Source organism: Dipodomys spectabilis, unplaced genomic scaffold, assembly GCF_019054845.1.
Source record: "Dipodomys spectabilis isolate Male_0828 unplaced genomic scaffold, ASM1905484v1 ptg000018l, whole genome shotgun sequence".
NCBI lineage: Eukaryota > Metazoa > Chordata > Mammalia > Rodentia > Heteromyidae > Dipodomys > Dipodomys spectabilis.
Genome location: NW_024870695.1, coordinates 10736585 through 10756624, shown reverse-complemented (window position 1 = coordinate 10756624; position 20040 = coordinate 10736585). Strand labels below are relative to the sequence as shown.

At 43.5% G+C, this 20040-nt stretch overlaps 1 protein-coding gene across 3 annotated transcripts in view; it reads left to right on the top strand.

The window, feature by feature from the left end:
- Positions 1–5113: 5113 nt before the first annotated feature.
- The window catches only part of Atp6v0a1 (ATPase H+ transporting V0 subunit a1), a 64487-nt gene continuing 49560 nt past the window's right edge, over positions 5114–20040 (top strand). For 2 of the 3 annotated variants that reach the window (XM_042671871.1, XM_042671854.1), the window contains exons 1-3: positions 5114–5154; positions 8564–8724; positions 19706–19784. In XM_042671871.1, coding sequence (XP_042527805.1) covers positions 8608–8724; positions 19706–19784 — 196 coding nt within the window. In that variant the 5' untranslated portion in view covers positions 5114–5154; positions 8564–8607. The remainder of the gene's footprint in view (positions 5155–8563; positions 8725–19705; positions 19785–20040) is intronic. The other variant, XM_042671863.1, reaches the window with a different exon arrangement.

Sequence of the window (20040 nt, the reverse complement as noted above, 5' to 3'; positions counted from 1 at the left end):
TGTGTACCAGTTCTGGGGCTTGAACTCAGGGACTGGGCAGTTTTGTTGCTCTAGGCTAGCATTCCATATCCCCACTCTAGGTGGGATCTTAAGGACTTACTTTTCAGTTACTTTTTTTCTATTTTGACAAGCACAGAGTTTGAACTCAGGACCTCATACTGACAAGGGCACAGAGTTTGAACTCAGGACCTCATACTGACACTTTACCACTGGAAACCCACTCCCAGTCAATTATGATTCCATTTAATGAACTCTGAGTGAGACTATCTATGGAGGCAGAAGTGGATTAATTATTTACAGGTATTAGGGAACGGGGAGAATGGACGAAGAGAAGACAATGTTGAATCTTATTACCTGATTCTCAGGCTCCTGGAAGACTAAAAAACGTAAAAGAAATTTGCCGCAATCCCCCTCCCCCTCCCCCCCCCCCCCCCCTAGTTTTGGGGCCTGAACTCTGGGCCTGGACACTTACCCTCTTAAGCTCAAGGCTAGCACTCTACCATTGGAGCCACAGTGCCACTTCTGGCTTTTTCCGCTTATTTGGTCCTGAGGAATTGAACCCAGGGCCTCATACATGCTAGGCAAGCACTCTACCACTGAGCCACATTCCCAGCCCCCCCCCCCCTTTTTTTTTTAATGTTCTGGTAACGAATTCACATAAAGAACCTCTGTTTTCCATATAAATCACAGATGTCCCCTTGGAGACAGGACACAGATTGTTTCCTTAGGATAGAGATAGGTCTTTGAAAAGCCCATTGTTTCCCTCACAAATGATTAAGTGATCTGCTTGAATCCACTGATCGCTCAGAACAAAGTTCTGGTGAGCCAAACCTTCCTGAAGCCTCTTCAGCCTTTCTGATAGGGTCCTGAACTTTGGCCCAGGCTTCCTCAGCTTGAGCCAGGGCAGAGCCCATCCTGAAAATTGGCTGGCCTCAGAGGCAAACATTCTTATTCTTCTCTATCACAGCAGATTTCATACCATTTCCCATACCTGGCTCTTTCTGGCTTTGTTTACCTCTCGATAAAGGGAAAATTTTCCTTGCCTAGCCCTTGAGATGCTTGCAGTCCTTAGGGTCACAGCCTTCTCCTCCTCTTCCTCTCTCCCTCCCTCTCTCTCTGGTGCCAATCCTGGAGCTTCAACTCAGGGGCCTGATTTTTTTTTTTTAAACTTGGCTAACACTCTACAATTTGAACCATAGCTCCACTTCCAGCTTTTTGGATTGTTAATTGGAAATAAGAGTCTCAGGGGCTTTCCTTTCTGGACTGTCTTTGAACTGCAATCCTCAGATCTTAACCTACTTAGTAGCTAAGATTACAGGCATAAGCCACCACCAGTGCCCAACTGAAGTAGTCTCTTTTATTACTTCACTCCAAGTTCCTCAAAATAACACTCTGCTTTTACTTTTTAAAATTTTTTTTCTTTTACTTTCAAAGCTTGTGTTTATAATACTTTTGTGTGTGTGTGTAAAAAGCAAAAACTTCATAATAGATTTTGTGGGCTGGGAAGGTGGCTCAGTGGTAGAGTGCTTGCCTTGCATTCATGAAGCCCTGGGTTCGATTCCTTAACACCACATAAGCAGAAAAGGCCAGAAGTGGTGCTGTGGCTCAAGTGGTAGAGTGCCAGCCTTGAGCTGAAGAGCTGAAGAGCTGAGGGACAGGGCCCACGTCAAGTTCAGGCCCCATGACAGACAAAATAAATAAATAAATAAATAAATAAATATTGAGGTTTCCTTTGATGCTTAAAAAGTGTTTTTTTTTTTTCTTTTCCTTTTTTTGTTTGCTAGTCCTGGGGCTTGAGCTCAGGACCTGGATGCTGTCCCTGACTCTCTTTGTGCTTTACCATTTGAGCCACAGTGCCATTTCTGGCTTTTTCTGAGTAGTTTATTGGAAATAAGAGTCTCCTAGACTTTCCTGCCCAGGGCTAGCTTCTAACAGCAATCCTTAGATCTTAGTGTCCTAGTAGCTAGGATTACAGACATGAGCCGCTAGCGCCCAGCTGATTTTTTTCTTTAACTCTACTAATGGTTATATGGACAAGGAGATGTAAGCATAAAGCATGTGACATTTTATGCAACCCTCATAACTCTTGTGATAGACACATGAGGTAGGGAGAGTTTTAGCTTGTGGGACTTAATGCACTGCACAGCTACGGATGTGGCTCAAGTGGAAGAACATCTGTCTAGCAAGTGTGAAGCCCTGAATTCAAATCCAAGTACCACAAAAAAAAAAAAAGTTGTGCAAAAGCCTTTCCAAAAAAAAATGAATTTTGCCGGGCGCTGGTGGCTCACACCTGTAATCCTAGCTACTCAGGAGGCTGAGATCTGAGGATCGCGGTTCAAAGCCAGCCCGGGCAGGAGACACCGTGAGACTCCTATCTCCAATAAACCACCAGAAAACCGGAAGTGGCACTGTAGCTCAAGTGGTAGAGCGCTCGCCTTGAGCTGAAGAGCTGAGGGACAGCGCCCAGGCCCAGAGTTCAAGCCCCACGACTGACAAAAAAAAAAAAAAATGCATTTTAAGATGGGTGCCAGTGGACTAGCTACTCAGGAGGCTGAGCTCTGAGAATCACAATTTGAAGCCAGCCTACCCAGAAAAATCCATGATACTTTTTTTTTTGGTCAGCTGTGGGGCTTGAACTCAGAGCCTGGGTGCTGTTTCTGAGCACTATCTGCTCAAGATTATTGCTCCACCACTTGAGCCACAGTGCCACTTCTGGTGGTTAGTTGGAGATAAGAGTCTCATGGATTGGGGCTGGGAAGATGGCTCAGTGGTAGAGTGCTTGCCTTGCATGCCTGAGGCCCTGGGTTCGATTCCTCACCACCACATAAGCAAAAAAGAAAAAAGCCGGAGTGGCGCTGTGGCTCAAGTGGTAGAGCACTAGTCTTGAGCTGAAGAGCTGAGGGACAGCGCGTAGGCCCAGAGTTCAGGCCCCACGACAGACCTCCCCCCCCCACCAAAAAAAAAAAAAAGAATCTCATGGACTTTCCTGCCCAGGCTGGCTTTGAACTGCAATCCTCAGATCTCAGCCTCGAGTAGGATTACAGGCAGGATCCAGCAGCACCTGGCATAGTCACTGCTTTTAAGCCCCAGTACTGGCAAGCGCATGTGCACACACATGCATGCACACGGACACACACACATAAAGACTTGTGGCAGCAGATGAAAGGAAAAGGAGAGAATATACTTTCAAGGAAGCCAGGAAAGCAGTTCAAAGGGAAAGGCTATGAAAAAATTTGTGGTTAGCAAGCATCTGACTAAGGGTAAATCTTTTTTTTAAAGTCACTGAGGAAGGAAGTGACAGTAATTGTGCAATAGTTTCCTAAAACTTGGCAGGTTTTCAAATGTGGGTCCCTATCTGCCTTGTCAGGAAAGTTGAGAGACACAGGAAGCAAGGAAAAGAGTATGACTCGGTTCAGATGTTGCTTCTCAAGAAAACTTCAATGAAGTCAACTTGTGTCTTCACTCATCCAACAAGAGAGAAGATTCCAATAAAATGTCCATATTTGTCCTTTGTTACTTTATGTAGGCTAGTAAATCAAGGTCGACAACGTTTTTGCCAGGCAGACAAAAAATTTTAAGTCTCAGGTTTTTTTTTTAATATTTCCCTCATTACACTTGAATCTAAAAAGGATTCCACCACCCACAGGCAGAATAACCAGTTTTCCAAGTTCTTACTGACGTGCTTCTGGTTATTACAAACTCAAGAATTCTGCTCCTTTCAAACAGAAAAGGAAAGGGACTCATCATTAATATTTGAGAAGGCGGTTTAAAAAATAATCGGCATCATTTGGCATTTAAAAATTATTCTCTGGGGCTGGGAAGGTGGCTCAGTGGTAGAGCACTTGCCTTGCATGCTCGAGGCCCTGGGTTCGATTCCTCAGCACCACATAAGAAAAAAGCCGGAAGTGGCGCTGTGGCTCAAGTGGTAGAGTGCTAGCCTTGAGATGAAGAGCTGAGGGACAGCACCCAGGCCCTGAGTTCAGGCCCCATGACCGGACCCAAAAAAAAAAAATTATTCTCTTTAATAAGTTTGAGCAACTGCAAACCCCTAAGTGGTCAAATAGACCCACAAGTATCTATCTACCAAAGAAGGTTAAAAATAAGACTTTCAAAACCAGGCACTGGTGGCTCACTCCTGTAATGCTAGCTACTCAGGAGGCTGAGATCTTAAGATCGAGATTCGGGGCTGGGAAGGTGGCTCAGTGGTAGAGCGCTTGCCTTGCATGCCTGAGGCCCTGGGTTCTATTCCTCAGCACCACATAAGCAAAAAAGAAAAAAGGCCGGAAGTGGTGCTGTGGCTCAAGTGGTAGAGTGCTAGCCTTGAGCTGAAGAGCTGAGGGACAGCGCCCAGGCCCAGAGTTCAGGCCCTACGACCGGACCCCCCCCCCCCCCCAAAAAAAAACAAAAACCAACAAGATCGAGATTCGAAGTCACCTGGGCAGAAAAGTCGGTGGGAATCTTATGTTCAATTAACTACCTCCCAAACCGGAAGTGGAGCAGTAGTGGAGGGCCAGCCTTGAAAGAAAAAGCTGACAGTAATAGCCAGACCCTGAGTTCTAGCCCCAGTCCTGGCACATACACACACACACACATTAGATGACTTTTCCAATTTATGGTCTTTAAAGGTTTTTCCTCCTAAGAGAAAATGTAAATCTAGTTGCTGGAAGAAACACACCATGTACTTTAAGAAAGGTTTTCATGTTTAAGTGGAATGGACTATTTCATAGGATCTCTGGGAAACAATTTTTTTTTTTTAATAAAGCAGGTACGCAGTCTTGTCTGAAAGAGAAGGATTAGAAACAAAAGACTAAAAATTCTCAGGGACCCCAAACATCAAAGCCTGGCACCACCGGCCCCGCCCCACAACCCTCCCAGCTGGAGTCACCGGATTGGGATCAAGATGGCGTCACTAACATGAGACTCGCCCGCGCCCCTGCAACTCCGCACTGCGGCAGCCCCAGCGAGACAACACCTGATTGGTCAACGTCGATGAGATCATCCTGTGGGCGGGGCTCTGTGGTGGTGGCGCGGGGGCGGTGCCTTGCTGACGCACGCACGTCGAGGCGCTTCTGCCCTGAGCCGAGGTGGAGGAGGTGGAGAAGGAGGAGGAGATCGCGGCTGCTGTGGCGGCGGCGGCAGGGCCTGAGGTGGGAGGTGAGCGTGGGTTGTAGGTGTAATGCGTCTTGGAGCGGCCTTTGAGGGACGCAGGAACCTTTCCTAATATTCCTCTGGCCTGTCAGACAGAATCAGTAGCGGTGTTAGGTCGCTGGGAGAAAGTGGGGGTTCACCCCTTTTGGGTACCCCTGTCTGTAGCTGAGGAGCTGGAGGGTCACTGTCGGGTGGAGGACCTGAGTCCCCCTCCCCCCCCCCCCCCCCCCCCGCCCCACCGTGCTAGAGGGAGGCGAAAGGATTGAAGGTATGGGGTAAGGCAGACGATTTCAAGGATGGAGGTTCCTTCGATGTGGTATTATTCCCTCCCCTCTTTTTGTTTTTTTAACCTGCCCAAGAGATAGGGTTGCGGGGTCCCGAGAGTTCCTGCTTTTCTCTGGGCAGAGAGGAAATGGAGCAGGTGAATTAGTGCCTCGCCAGGACTGGAGGACTGGATTCTTGGAGGCGGTGGGGTTCTTAGAAGCGGGCGCGCGGGATGTGTGTGTATGGGAGCAATATTTGGACTCCTATTTTTACAGAATTGCTATTGCTTATTTCGTTGTGCGACAACATCCTCCCCCCCCCCCAAAAAAAAAAACAACAAAACCTCTTTGGCTAAATTCGCTTTCTGTTTGACTTCGTTGGGGCGAGGGTAGAGATGATCTCAGAGGACATCCTTGGAGACTGTCATTATCGGCAGCCCCTGAACTATAATGATCAGGCATTAATTGGATGTTTTGAAGTTGTGGAACGCATCTTTGTTGAAGGTGGAGGGCTGGTAGAGGCTGGTTTGGATGATTCAGATACCTATCTCATGTCTTGAGAAACCGTTGTTTTTTAGATGAGCGTGCTGTCTTGTCGCCCTTAAACATCACAAGCACAATGTTGTTCAGATTTCTCAAAATGGTCTCCCTGTCTTCCAGAAAGAGTACATCTTCCTTTGATGTCAGTCTCCCCCTATGTCATGTGCCATACGGGATGTGGGTGACCTTGTGACATTAAAAATGGTGTATATGTTTTCTGAGGTTAGATACTGTACAATCTGTGCCTTAGACTAGCTGATGGAGGATAAAGAATTGGCAGTTTCAGGACCACTGATAGCGCCAGTTTTCTTTCATATCCAACAACTTGTAAAATAGATAGAAAAATTGTAAAATAGATGGAAAACTCCACCTTTATTGCTCATGTATGAGATTTGGCAGATGGAAAAAGATACTTACTTACCTTGAAAATGAGATGAGAAACAGCTCTTGGGGTAGAAAGCTTTTCTCTGTGGCTTATTAAAATTGCTTTGTCATTACTAATGTGTTCTGTCTGATTTGATTTCAAAGTGAGCTTAATATGCTGACTGCCTCTTTTTTATTTATTATTATTATTTAATTTATTTATTTGTTTTGTGTCAGTCGTAGGCCTGAACTCTGGGCCTGGGCGCTGACCTTCAGCTCTTCAGCTCAAGGTGAATGCTCTATGCTCTACCACTTGAGCCACAGTGCCACTTCCGGCTTTTTCTGCTTATGTGGTGCTGAGGAATTGAACCCAGGACCTTATGCATGCAAGGCAAGCACTCTGCCACTGAGCACCTTCTCAGCCCTATTTATTATTATTTTTTATAATTTTTTATTTCCAATTGAGCTCTGGGCTAAAATTGGAGTTAGTCTCTTACGGACTTTCCTTTCTGGTCTGGCTTTGAACTGCCATTCTCAGATCTTAGTCTCCTGAGTAGGTAGGATTACAGGCATGAGCCACCTGTGCTGGCTCATGTTTGAATTCTTCAGAGGGAAATAGTGTTTTCTGAAGAGATTAAATCCTTTATAAAAGTAAAGTATTGGCACTTTGGTTGATGAAAATGGGCATTGTCAGCTGACAATTCACAGTGCAGACATCTTTTATAAGAGGGTAATCAAGGTATGATCTATTTTTGCTCAAGGAAACAACAACAAAAAAAAGCCAAAAAACAAACAATAGAACCAACACTGCAGGCAATGCCTCATAGTACTGTGTCCAGGGTGAAAGAGCTGTTTGAGGTTCCCATTACCAGCCTTTGAATCTGGGTGTATTCTTTTTTTTTTTTTTTGGTGGACATGGGGCTTGAACTTTGGGCCTGGGCACTGTCCTTGAGCTCTTCAGCCACAGCATCACTTCTGTTTTTTTTTTTTTTTTTTGGGTCCAGTCATGGGGCCTGTATTCTGGGCTTGGGCACTGTCCTTCAGCTCTTCAGCTCAAGGCTAGTGCTCTACCACTTGAGCCACAGCGCCACTTCCGGCTTTTTTTTTTCTTTTTTGCTTATGTGGTGCTGAGGAATCGAACCCAGGGCCTCAGGCATGTAAGGCAAGCGCTCTACCACTGAGCCAACTTCCCAGCCCCCACTTCTGGTTTTCTGAGTAGTTTATTGGAGATAAGAGTCTCATGGACTTTCCTGTCCTGGGCTGGCTTTGAGCCGAGATCCTCAGGTCTCAGCCTCCTAACTAGGATTACAGGAGTGAGGGCCCAGCAATCTGGGTGTATTCTTAGCTATTGAGCCCACAGTAGTTACCAGTCCTGACTCAGTTGATTGCAAAGGAAATAATTTTTTTTTTTTTTTTTTTTTTGTGCCAGTTCTGGGGCTTGAGCTCAGGGCCTGAACATTATCCCTGAGTTTCTTTTGCTCAAGGCTAGCACTCCACCACTTGAGCCACAGAGCCACTTCCAGCCTTTTCTGTTTATGTGGTACTGAGGAATCGAACCCAGGGCTTCATGTGTGCTAGGCAAGTACTCTACCACTAAGCCACATTCCCAGCCTTTTTCTTTTTTCCCAGTTGTGAGGCTTAACCTCTAGGCCTAGAGCTTTTGTGCTCAAGGCCAGCGCTCTACCACTTAAGCTCCAGCTCCACTTCTGGCTTTTTAAAAAAAAAATTTAAGGGAGATAAAGAGTCTCACAGATACTCTGGGGTTGGCTTTGAATCATGATCTTCAGATCTCAGCCTCCTGAGTAGCTAGGATCACAGACAAGAGCCGTGACTTAAAAAAAAATTTTTTTTTGGGGGGGTGGGGGTCCGGTCTTGGGGCCTGAACTCTGGGCCTAGGTCTGTCCCTCAGCTCTTCAGCTCAAGGCTAGCACTCTACCACTTGAGCCACAGCGCCACTTCCTGCTTTTTTTCTTTTTGCTTATGTGGTGCTGGGGAATGGAACCCAGGGCCTCATGCATGCAAGGCAAGTGCTCTACCACTGAGCCACCTTCCCAGTCCGACTTTTTAAAATTTTTTTATTTTTTATGATACTCCATAGGATTGCACTTTCTCATTTCCTCTTTTTATTTTTATTCATCAAAACAGGTGTTAAAGACAACTATTGTCAGCAAGAGGTGGAAGAAGATCCTTACTTTGGGGTATTGTTCTAGGTAATTACCAAAGTCACAGCATTTTCTCTCTTACTTCAGGTTGCAGTAAAATTCAGAGACTCTGTTGACAACTTTCTGCCACCATGGGGGAGCTTTTCCGCAGTGAGGAGATGACTCTGGCTCAGTTATTTCTACAGTCAGAAGCTGCTTATTGTTGCGTCAGTGAATTAGGAGAACTCGGGAAGGTTCAGTTTCGTGATGTAAGTAGTTGTGGGGCTGCTTCTTGATGACCACTGAACTGTTTTTCTTGTTAATGTCTAATGGCTTTATTATAAATGTTTTGCTTTTGTTTGCAAAAATAAAGGAGTAACATTACAGAACTGTCTTACAGAGTGTAGACTACATGCCATGTTTCTAAAAGTAAATTTTTTTTTTGTTGATCATGGGGCTTGAACTCTGGACCTGAGCGCTGTCCCTCAGCTTTTCAGCTCAAGGCTAGTGCTCTACCACTTGAGGCACAGCCCACTTCTGGTTTTCTGGTGGTTTATTAGAGATAAGTGTTTCACTGCTTTTCCTGCCCGGGCTGGCTTTGAACTGTGATCTTCAGATCTCACCCTCTTTAGTAGCTAGGATTATAGGCATGAGCCACTGGAACCTGGCGTAAAAATGTTTTGTGTTAGTCCTTCCGTGCCTTTGCTAGCACTTTCTTTGAAAACCATCCTAAGCACTCTCAAGGTACTTGTTTGGAATGCTAGGAGAGGAAAGATAGCAAACTAACTTTTCACTTTGAGTTCCTATAAACAAAATATCAGGCATGTAGGTATAGATACATTGTGCATAAGTAAGTGTGTATACTGATAGCCCATTTTATTTTGAGTACTTAGTGAAGATATCAAAAGAAAATGAGCAATCTAAGAGTAAAAACTACAAAACAAATACAAAGCCCTGAATTCAAACCCCAGTACTGCTAAAGGTAGAAGGTGTGTACTATGAGGTTTATAATCTGATCAAGAAGTCTTAATACACATTGCTGAAAGGCAGTGTTCCCTGACTCAGATCTTCCTATTATAGTCCCAGAGCTCCATGTACCTCTCATTCATCATGGTCATGGTTTTACATTTCATAGTGGAGTACTTGGTTAAAGTTTCTCTCTTCATCTATGACCTATGCACCATGAAGATAGGCATGTTTTCTGGTTATGGGTATTGTATCTTTTTTTTTTTTTGGTCAGTCATGGCGCTTGAACTTGGGGCCTGAGTGCTGTCCCAGAACTCTTTTGCTCAAGGCTAGCACTCTACTGCTTTAAGTAATAGCTCCACTTCTGCTTTTCCGGTGGTTAATTGGAAATGAGTCTTATGGACTTTCCTCCTGCCTGGCATGGCTTTGAATTATGATACTCAGATCTCCGCTCCTGAGTAGATAGGATTATAGGCATGAACTAACAGCCCCTGGCTCAACAAATGCCTTTTAAGTTCAACATTGTTTCTGAGATTTGATCATGTTAATTTAAGTAGTTGTGGTTCATTGCTTAAAACTGCTCTATATGGGGCTGGGCAGGTAGCTCAGTGCTAAAGTGCTTGCCTTGCATGCATGAGGCCCTGGGTTCAATTCTTCAGCACCACATAACAAAAGACTAGAGTGGCACTGTGGCTCAAGTGGTAGAGGGTTAGCCTTGAGCTGAAGAGCTGAGGGACTGCGCGTAGGCCCAGAGTTCAGTCCCCACGATTGACAAAAACAACCCAAAAAACTGCTCTATAGTCATTTTAAGCACATGCAGTTTTTCCTGCTTATGAATGTTAAGGTTGATTCTGATTCTGTTTAATAAATGTACATTCTTTTGTTTTGATTTTTGTTTTTGCCAGTCCTGGGGCTTAAACTGAGGGCCTGGGCACTGTCACTGAGCTTCTTTTGCTCAAGACTAGCACTCTACCACTTAAGCCATGGTGCCACTTCTGGCCTTTTCTGCTTATGTAGTATAGAGGAATAAAGGCCAGGGCTTCATGTATGCCAGGCAAGCACTCTACCACTAAGCCACATTCCCAGCCCTATATGTACATTCTTAAGTATATTTTTGGCATACCTATATGATAATTGCTCTAGGACAAAGATCTTAGTACATCTATTTTTTTGGTATTGAAACTTGAACTCAAGGCTTTATATTTGTTAGGCAGGTGCTCTACCACTTGAACCACATCCATAGGACCTCTTTCCAAAGAATGTTTTACTTTATTTCATTTTGAGGTATAATCCAGATTGGTCTCAAACTCAGTGATCCTTCTACCTTCCCAAGTGCTGGGATTGTAGGTATATGAAACACTAAAAAGTTTTTTCCCCAGTATTTCTTTTTTTTTTTTTTTTGGTCGGTCATGAAGATTGAACTCTGGGCCTGGGTGCTGTCTCTCAGCTCTTCAGCTCACGGCTAGTGCTCTACCACTTGAGCCACAATGCCACTTCCAGTTTTCTGAGTGGTTTATTGGAGTTAAGAGTCTCATGGAGTGGGCTGGGAAGGTGGCTCAGTGGTAGAGTGATTGCCTTGCATGCCTGAGGCCCTGGGTTCAATTCCTCAGCACCACATAAGCAAAAAGAAAAAAGCCAGAAGTGGGGCTGACACCCAAGTGGTAGAGCGCTAGCCTTGAGCTGAAGAGCTGAGGGACAGGGCCCAAGCCCAGAGTTCAGGCCCCACGACCGGACCCCAAAAAAAGAAAAAGAGAGAGAGTCTCATGGAGTTTCTTCCTTGGGCTGGCTTTGAACCTTGATCCTCAGATCTCAGCCTCCTGATTAGCTAGGATTACAGGTATGATGCCTGGCCCAGTATTTTTTAATATTCTTTTAAGATTTATTGACTGGGGATGGGCATCAGTGGCTTACACTTGTAATTCTAGCTACTCAGGAGACTAAGATCTAAGGATCATGGTTCAAAGCCAGTCTAGATAGAAAAGGCTGTGAAAGTCTTATCTCCAATTAACCACCAGAAAACTAGAAATAGAGCTGGTGATAGAGTACAAGCCTTGAGCAAAATTGCTCAGGGACAGTGCCCAGGTCCTGAGTTCAAGCCCCACCACTGCCAAAAAAAAAAAAAAAGGATTTATTGAGGATCAAAGAGAGTTCTTGCTTATGTAACTTATCATTATTAATATTTATTATATTAAAATTTAAATTTTAGCAATGTTTGTTAAATCATTTAAAATAATAATAAACCTATTGCCTGTTGTCATCTATATTACTTTTTTTTTTGGTCTGTCGTGGGGCCTGAACTCTGGGCCTGGGCACTGTCCCTGAGCTCTTCAGCTCAAGGTGAGCGCCCTACCACTTGAGCCACAGTGCCACTTCTGGTTTTCTGGTGGTTAATTGGAGATAAGAGTCTCATGGAGGGGGCTGGGAAGGTGGCCCAGTGATAGAGCGCTTGTCTTGCATGCTTGAGGCCCTGGGTTTGATTCCTCAGCACCACATAAGCAAAAAGAAAAAAGTCGGAAGTGGCACTGTGGCTCAAGTGGTAGAGTGCTAGCCTTGAGCTAAAGAGCTGAGGGACAGCGCCCAGGCCCAGAGTTCAGGCCCCATGACCGGACCCTCCCCCTCCCCCCAAAAGAAAAAAAGAGTATCATGGACTTTGCTGCCTAGGCTGGCTTTGAGCCTTGATCCTCAGATCTCAGCCTCCTGAGTAGCTGAGATTTCAGGTGTGAGCTACTGGCACATGGCTTATACTATTTTTCTGAAAAACATATTCTTATACCAAAACAAACAAAAATTACATTAAGAAGAATCTTTTTTTCATTTTTTCCTTTTTCTTTTGTATGCTGGGGATAAAACCCTAGGCCTTTCACCTGTGGCTTATACCTACAATTCTAAGTACTCAGGAAGCTGAGATTCAGAGGATCTTGGCTTGAGGCCATCCTGCTCAAAAATAGTCCTCAAGACTCTACTTTCAAAATAACCAGCAAAAATCCAGGCACAAACTGTAAAGCACTAAATGAACTAGTAAACCAAGGAAGCTTGTGGTCTTGAGTTCAAACTCTAGTCCCATCGCAGGAAAATAAATCTCTCTGACCTGTGTCACTAGAATAAGCAGGAAGTAAGAAACACATGGTGATATTAAAACCATTGAGGTGATGGTGATGAGGAATAGCCAAGGGGGAAATCAAACCTATGTTTTCCTGCTCAATAAAAAGTATAGCTTGATTTTTCCTGCTCAATAAAAAGTATAGCTTGATTTTTCCTGCTCAATAAAAAGTATAGCTTGATTTTTCCTGCTCAATAAAAAGTATAGCTTGATTTTTCCTGCTCAATAAAAAGTATAGCTTGATTTTTCCTGCTCAATAAAAAGTATAGCTTGATTTTTCCTGCTCAATAAAAAGTATAGCTTGATTTTTTAAAAAAATATTTTGGGATTGTCCAGTCAATTTTGCAAGTCTCTCAGTTTGAAATTGGCTCATTATTTCCTCATGATTTGTTTTAAGTTCAACAGTTTTGTCAAGAACACTACATAAATGAGATAGTATGTCTAAATGTATTGTATTAGAAGGTACATGATATAATTTATTCTTTTATTGGTAGAAGTAAATTTGATCACCTGACTAAGGTATTGTTTGCTAGATTTCTCCACTGCTAAGGCATTTTATCCTTGTGATTAATAAATAATGTGGAGTGATACTTTTGAGAGTTGTATCAATATCCTTTTCTCCCAAACTTTTCTACCTAATAGTTTTTATATCCTTTGCTTTGAAATCTCAGTGATTACAGTGGTACTTACAAAAAATGATTTTTTAATTATTCCTCTTCAATTACTAATAACAATTCTTTTTTTTTTTGTTTTGTTTTGCCAGTTGTGGGGCCTGAACTCTGGTCCTAGGCACTGTCCCTCAGCTCTTCAGCTTAAGCTAGCACTTTACCATTTGAGCCACAGTGTCACTTCCGTTTTTTTCTGCTTATGTGGTGCTGAGGAATCGAACCCAGGGCCTCATGTTTGCCAGGCAAGCACTCTACCGCTGAGCCACCTTCCCAGCTACAATTCATTTTTAAAAAGGAAAAGTGAACTTAGGGCTGATCTAGTTAGGGATCACTAACAACACTGAAATGTGCAAGTTTTGTTTTGTTTTTCAGTTCTGGTGATTGACTTATAACCTGTTAGACACGCACTCTATTCCTGAGCTATATACCACCACCATCATCACCATTGTTATTCTCCTCCTCCTTTTCTTCCTCCTCCTTTTCTTCCTTTTCCTCCTCTCCTTTCTTTTCCTCTTCCTTCTTGTTTTTAGTACTGGAGATTGAACCTTGTGCTCACTAGACAGATAGTATAACACTTGATCCACATTCCTAGTCTCCTCCCCCGCTTTTTTTTGTGCTAGTCCTGGGACCTGAACTCGGGCCCTGGGTGCTGTACCTAAGATTCTTTTTCTCAGGGCTAGTGCTCTACCACTTGAGCTACAGTGCCACTTCCACTTTTCCTTAGTAGTTTATTAGAGATAAGAGTCTAACAGACTTTCTTATTCAGGCTGGCTTTGAACCATGATCCTCAGATTTCAGCCTCTTGAGTAGCTAGGATTATGGATGTGAGCCATCAGCACCTGTCTCCTAGCCCTGTTTTGTGTGTCCAGAAAAGCACTTCGGAGGCTGAGGTAGGAAGCTCAAGCTCAAGGCTAGCCTGGACTTTATAGAGGACACTCTCTCAAAAAAACAATATAAAGCAAAACAAAGAACCTGATGTATTCTAACATTATGTACATTTTTCTAGCAAAATTAAAAGGATTTTGATCTTTAGATTTTAATCTCCTTAGGTTTTATTATTGTTATATATCTATATCTGTAGTATATGTATACAGATATGTAGTAGGGAGTCTAGTTCTCCACCCGCTATGAATATCCAATTAGTTGTAAGACAACTAATTTTTTTTGGCACTACTAGGACTTGAACTCAGGACCTTATGCTTTCTAGGCAGGTGTTCTACTACTGAGTCATGCCTCCAGTCCCTTTTTTGCACTGCGTTTTTCTTTTTCTTTTTCTTTTTGTCGGTCATGGGGCTTGAACTCTAGGCCAGGGCGCTGTCCCTGAGCTCTTGAGCTCAAGGCTAGCACTCTGCCACTTGAGCCACAGCACCACTTCTGGCTTTTTCCATTTATGTGGTGCTAAGGAATCGAACCCAGGGCCTCATGCATAGGCAAGCACTTTACCACTGAGCCACCTTCTCAGCCCTTGCACTGGTTATTTTTGATAAGGTCTCACTTCCTGCTTGGACATGTACTTGGACTACAATCCTCTTATTTTTTGGCTTCCCATCATATATCAGATTACATGTGTGTACCACCATGCCCAGCTTCTGTTGAGATGGTCTCTTGTATGTTTTGTCCAAGCCTGGATTTGCAGTACTCCTGTTCTCAGCTCCCACATAGTTAGGATTGATCCCAGCTATTGTTGAGAAAGGGTCTTGAGTGTATGTCTGAGCTGGCCTCATACCTTGATCCTCTTAATCTCAACTTTCCAAGTAGTTAGAATTATAGGGGTGAGTCACCAGCTCCTGCTCAGAGCAACTTTTTGATTATGTGTTCTTATTTTATGATTTGTGATCTCATGTGTAAAGTATCAAATTTTCACATACAATTTGGATCTGTTTCTAAGTTCTTTTTTGGCTCATTGGCTTATTTATCTCTGTCCTTATAGTAATTGTCATTTCTAAGATTTGATGTTTTATAGGGTAAATATTCTACTTTATCGGAATTATCTTGCCTATTCTAACTCCTCTGTGTTCTTCCATATTCATTTTTATTCTTTTTTTGTTGGTTTTAGGGCTTGAACTCAGGGCCTGGGTGCTGTCCCTGAGCTTTGTCGCTCAAGGCTAGCTCTCTACCATTTTGAACCACAGGGCCACTTCTGGTTCTCTGGTGGTTAATTGGATGTAAGAGCCTCCTAGAGCTGGGCACTGGTGGCTCTTGCCTGTAATCCTCGCTACTCAGGAGGCTGAGATCTGAAAATTGCAGTTCAAAGCCAGCCTGGGCAGGAAAGTCTGTCTGTAAGACTTATCTCCAATAAACTACTCAGAAAAAGTTAGAAGTGAAACTGTGGCTCAAAGTGGTAGTTGCTAGCCTTGTGGGAAAAAAGCTCAGGGACCACCCAGGCCCTAAGTTCAAGCCCTACAACTGACCAAAAAAAAAGTCACAGACTTTCCTGCCCAAGCTGGCTTCAAACTGTGATCCTCAGATCTCAGCCTCCTGAGTAGCTAGGATTATAGGCAAGAGCCACCAGTGCTTGGATTCATGTTCATTTTAAAATTTAGAATGAGATTGTTAAATTTTATTACATTTTCTGTCTTTTTTTTTTTTTTTTTGTCGTTCATGGGGCTCGAACTCTGGGCCTGAATGCTGTCCCAGAGCTCCTCAGTTCAAGGCGAGCACTCTAACACTTGAGCCACAATGCCACTTCCCGTTTTTTGTGTGGTTTATTGGAGATAAGAGTCTCATGGAGTTTCCTGCCCAAGCTGGCTTTGAACCATGATCCTCAGATCTCAGACTCTTGAGTAGCTAGGATCACAGGTGTGAGCCACTGACGCCCAGCTTGCTTATTTCTTCTATAAGATTCTTTTTATTTTTTCTTTCTTTGTGCTAGGCCTGGAACTTGAACTCAGAGCCTGGACTCTGTCCCTGAGCCTTTCTGCAAGGCTAGCGCTCTACCACTTGAGCCACAATGCTACTTCTGTTCTTTGAGTGCTTAATTGGAGATTAGAGTCTCACTGGTGGGTAGGGTTGGGGGTAGGTGTCTCATGGGGCTGGGAATGTGGCTTAGTGCTAGAATGCTTGCTAGCTTGCATGAAGCCCTGCTGTGGCTCAAGTGGTAGAATAGTAGCCTTGAGCAAAAGAAGCTCAGGGACAGTGCCCAAGCCTGAGTTCAATCCCCCAAGACTGGCCAAAAAAATATTATTTTTTGCTGAAGTCAGGCACTGGTCGGTCATATTAGTAATCCTAGCTACTCAGGAGGCTGAGATCTGAGGATCATAGTTTGAAGCCAGTCTGGACAGGTAGTCTGAGACGCTTATCTCCAATTAGCCTTGAGCAAAAGAAGTGCAGAGACAGTGCCCAGGATTGGCAAAAAGAAAAAGAAAAAAAAAAAAAGTTTCACAAGGACTTTTCTGCCCCGGCTGGCTTGGAACAACAATCCTCAGATCTCAGCCTCCTGAACAGCTAGGATTACAGGCAGGAGCCACCAGCACCTGGCTTCTTAATTTTTTTTTTTTTTAAGCTATACTGAAATACATGTAGTTAATGTTCCATCATATTAACCCATGTATAATGTGCACTTCAGTAGTTCTTGATGTAGGGGCTGGGAAGATGGCCCAGTGATAGAGTGCTTGCCTTGCATGCCTGAGGTCCTGGGTTCGATTCCTCAGCACCACATAAGCAGAAAAAGCCGGAAGTGACACTGTGGCTCAAGTGGTAGAATGCTAGCCTTGAGCTGAAGAGCTGAGGGACAGCGCCCAGGCCCAGAGTTCAGGCCTCACAATCAGACACCCCTCCCCCCCCAAAAAAAAGAAGAAATCTAATAATAGTTCTTGATGTATTTCCAGATGTAACCATTACCACAGGTTTAGAACTTTCTGAAACCTTGAACTTATTAGCAGTCTCCCCATTCTCTCCATCACCACATTATACCCCACCTCACTCTGGAAATCGGAGTAATGAACTTTCTTTACCCATTCTATATAGATTGTATAAATGGAATTATATAATGTTTTTGTGTTTTGTTTTTGCCAGTCATGGAGCTTGAACTCAGGACCTGGGCACTGTCCCTGAGCGGCTTTTTGTTGAAGGCTAGCCCTCTACCACTTGAGCCACAGTGCCACTTCCAGCTCTTTCTGTTTATGTGGTACTAAGGAATAGAACCCAGCGCTTCATGCATGCTAGGCAAGCACTCTACTACTAAGGCACTAAGGCACATTCCCAGCTCTTAATGTATATTTTTATGATTGGCTTCTTTTCCCTAACATAAAGTTTTTTAGGTTCATCTATGTTGCAATATGTATCATTGCTTTTGGCTTTTTTTGGGGGGGGAGGGTCAGTCATGGGGCTTGAATTCTGGGCCTTGATGCTGTCCCTGAGCTCTTCAGCTCAAGGCTACTGCTTTACCACTTGAGTCACAGCACCACTTCCAGGTTTTTCTGCTTATGTGGTGCTGAGGAATCGAACCGAGGGCCTCATGCATGCAAGGCAAGCTCACTCTACCTCCGAACCGCCTTCCCAGCCCCGATTTTTTCATGTTTTGAGTAAGAGTTTTCAGGTGCTGTCCCTTAGCTTTTTTACTAAAGGCTTGCACTCTAATACTTAAACCGCAGCTTCACTTGTGGCTTTTTGCTGATTGGAGATAAGAGTTTCTCAAATTTGTCGGTCTGGGCTGGCTTCTAACTATCATCCTCAGATCTCAGCCTCCTAAGTAATTAATATTACAGGCAGTAGCCACCAACACTTAACTCCTTAATTATATACATTTGTGGAATACAGTGACTTTATTTATATATGTATGTATGTAATTAATGTGGATATCTCTATTATCATTTTTGTAGTAAGAGACTTGAAACTTGCTTATTTTGAAATGTACAGTGCATTGTCTTTGACTATAGTTACCTCTTTTGTGTGATAATCTCAAAACTACCTCCTTTCAGACTTTCTACCCTTTGGCCAGCAACTCCTCCTGTCCTTCTTAACCTCTCCTATCTGAAACTTTATAATCTTTGACCAACAACTTCTCTATCCCCTCACTTCCCCCTACTCCCCTCTGGTAACCATCATTCTACTCTATTTCTACGAGTTTGTCTTTTAAAGATTCTACATGTGAGATCATGAGGTATTTTTCTTTTCTCTGTGAGGTTTATTTTACTTAATATAATGTCCCTCACTTTCTTCATCTGTTGATAGATACTTAGCTTTGATGAATAATACCGTGAACACAGAAGTGATTTCTCTTCCCCATAGTTTCACTTACCTTTGCATAGATTTCACTTCTTTGCATAGGATACCCAAAAGTGAGACGGTAGGATTGCTGGGTCATATCCTACTAGTGGTGGTTGTGGGTTTTTTTTTTTTTTTTTGGTCATGGGGCCTGAACTTTGGTCCTGAGCCCTGTCCCTTAGCTCTTCAGCTCAAGGCTAGTGCTCTACCACTTGAGAGCCATGGTGCCATTTCCGGCTTTTTCTGCTTTTGTGGTGCTGAGGAATCAAACCCAGGCCTCATGCATGCAAGGCAAGCACTCTATCACTGAACTACCTTCCAAGCCCCTGGTTGTGGTTTTCTGCTTTTTTTTTTCGGTGGCATTTGGATCAAACCCAGGGCTTGTATAGGCAAGGCAAAGTACACTATCACTGATCTGCATTCTCAGTGCTTTTTTTTTTTTTTGGTTGGTCCTGGGGCCTGAACTCTGGGCCTGGGTACTGTCCCTCAGCTCTTCAGCTCAAGGCGAGCATTCTACCGATTGAGCCACAGCACCACTTCCAGTTTTCTAGTGTTTTTTTTTTTTTTCCCCCCGAGATGAGACTCTTACGGACTTTTCCCTGACGGGGCTGGCTTTGAACTGTGATCCTCAGATCTCAGCCGCCTGAGTAGCTAGGATTACAGGTGTGAGGCACTGGCGCCCAGCCAGGAACTTTTTATTTTTGCATGTGTATCCCAGAATATCTATCACATTGCTTCGAAAATTACATATGGTGTGTAAATGAATAAAACTAGCCTATCACAGGGAGTGAAGACACAAGGGGGAAAAAAAACAAAACAAAACAAGGATGCTTTCTGTCTTCTCTACTTGAGAAGAAAAAGAGAAGGAAACCAGAGTTCTATACCTATTCCCCTAATTTTAGATGTTGGGAAGGGAGCTCGCTGCTTTGCCTGATCTGCTTCCATTCCAGGAATGTGTTGTAGCTGCAAGGAAGGAAGGTTTTGGCTTCGCTTGTGTGACTGGTTGCAAAAAAATTTACATAAATCGGGGGAGGCTGGGAAGGGATGTGAAGGGTAAACAAAGGAGGAGGCTGCAATGCTTGGTAAGAAATGTACGCATTATCCTGCCCATGTAACTGTAACTCCTCTGTACAGTATGTTCACAAATAAAATTAAATTAAATTAAAAAAAAATTTACATAAATCATTAGATGATTTTGATTAGTTTCAGTATACCTTGACACAAAATTAGGTTTTCACTTTGAAGGATGTTGCTTGTTATAGGAAATGGATGCATTTATTTGAAGTTTTTAAATGGGTTTTTATTTTTTAGTTAAATCCAGATGTGAATGTTTTCCAACGGAAATTTGTGAATGAAGTTAGAAGATGTGAAGAAATGGATCGAAAACTTCGTATGTGCATTTTGGTCTTGTATGATGTCACTATAATTTATGTAGATTACAGACATTAATACTTTTTTTATTTTTTTGGTCGGTCGTGGGGCTTGAACTCTGGGCCTGGGTGCTGTCCCTGAGCTCTTCATCTTAAGGCAAGTGCTGTACCCCTTGAACCACAGTGCCAGGTCCAGTTTTCTGGTGGTTAATTAGGGATAAGAGTCTCACGGACTTTCCTGTTTGGGTCTGGCTTGGAACCACAATTCTCAGGTCT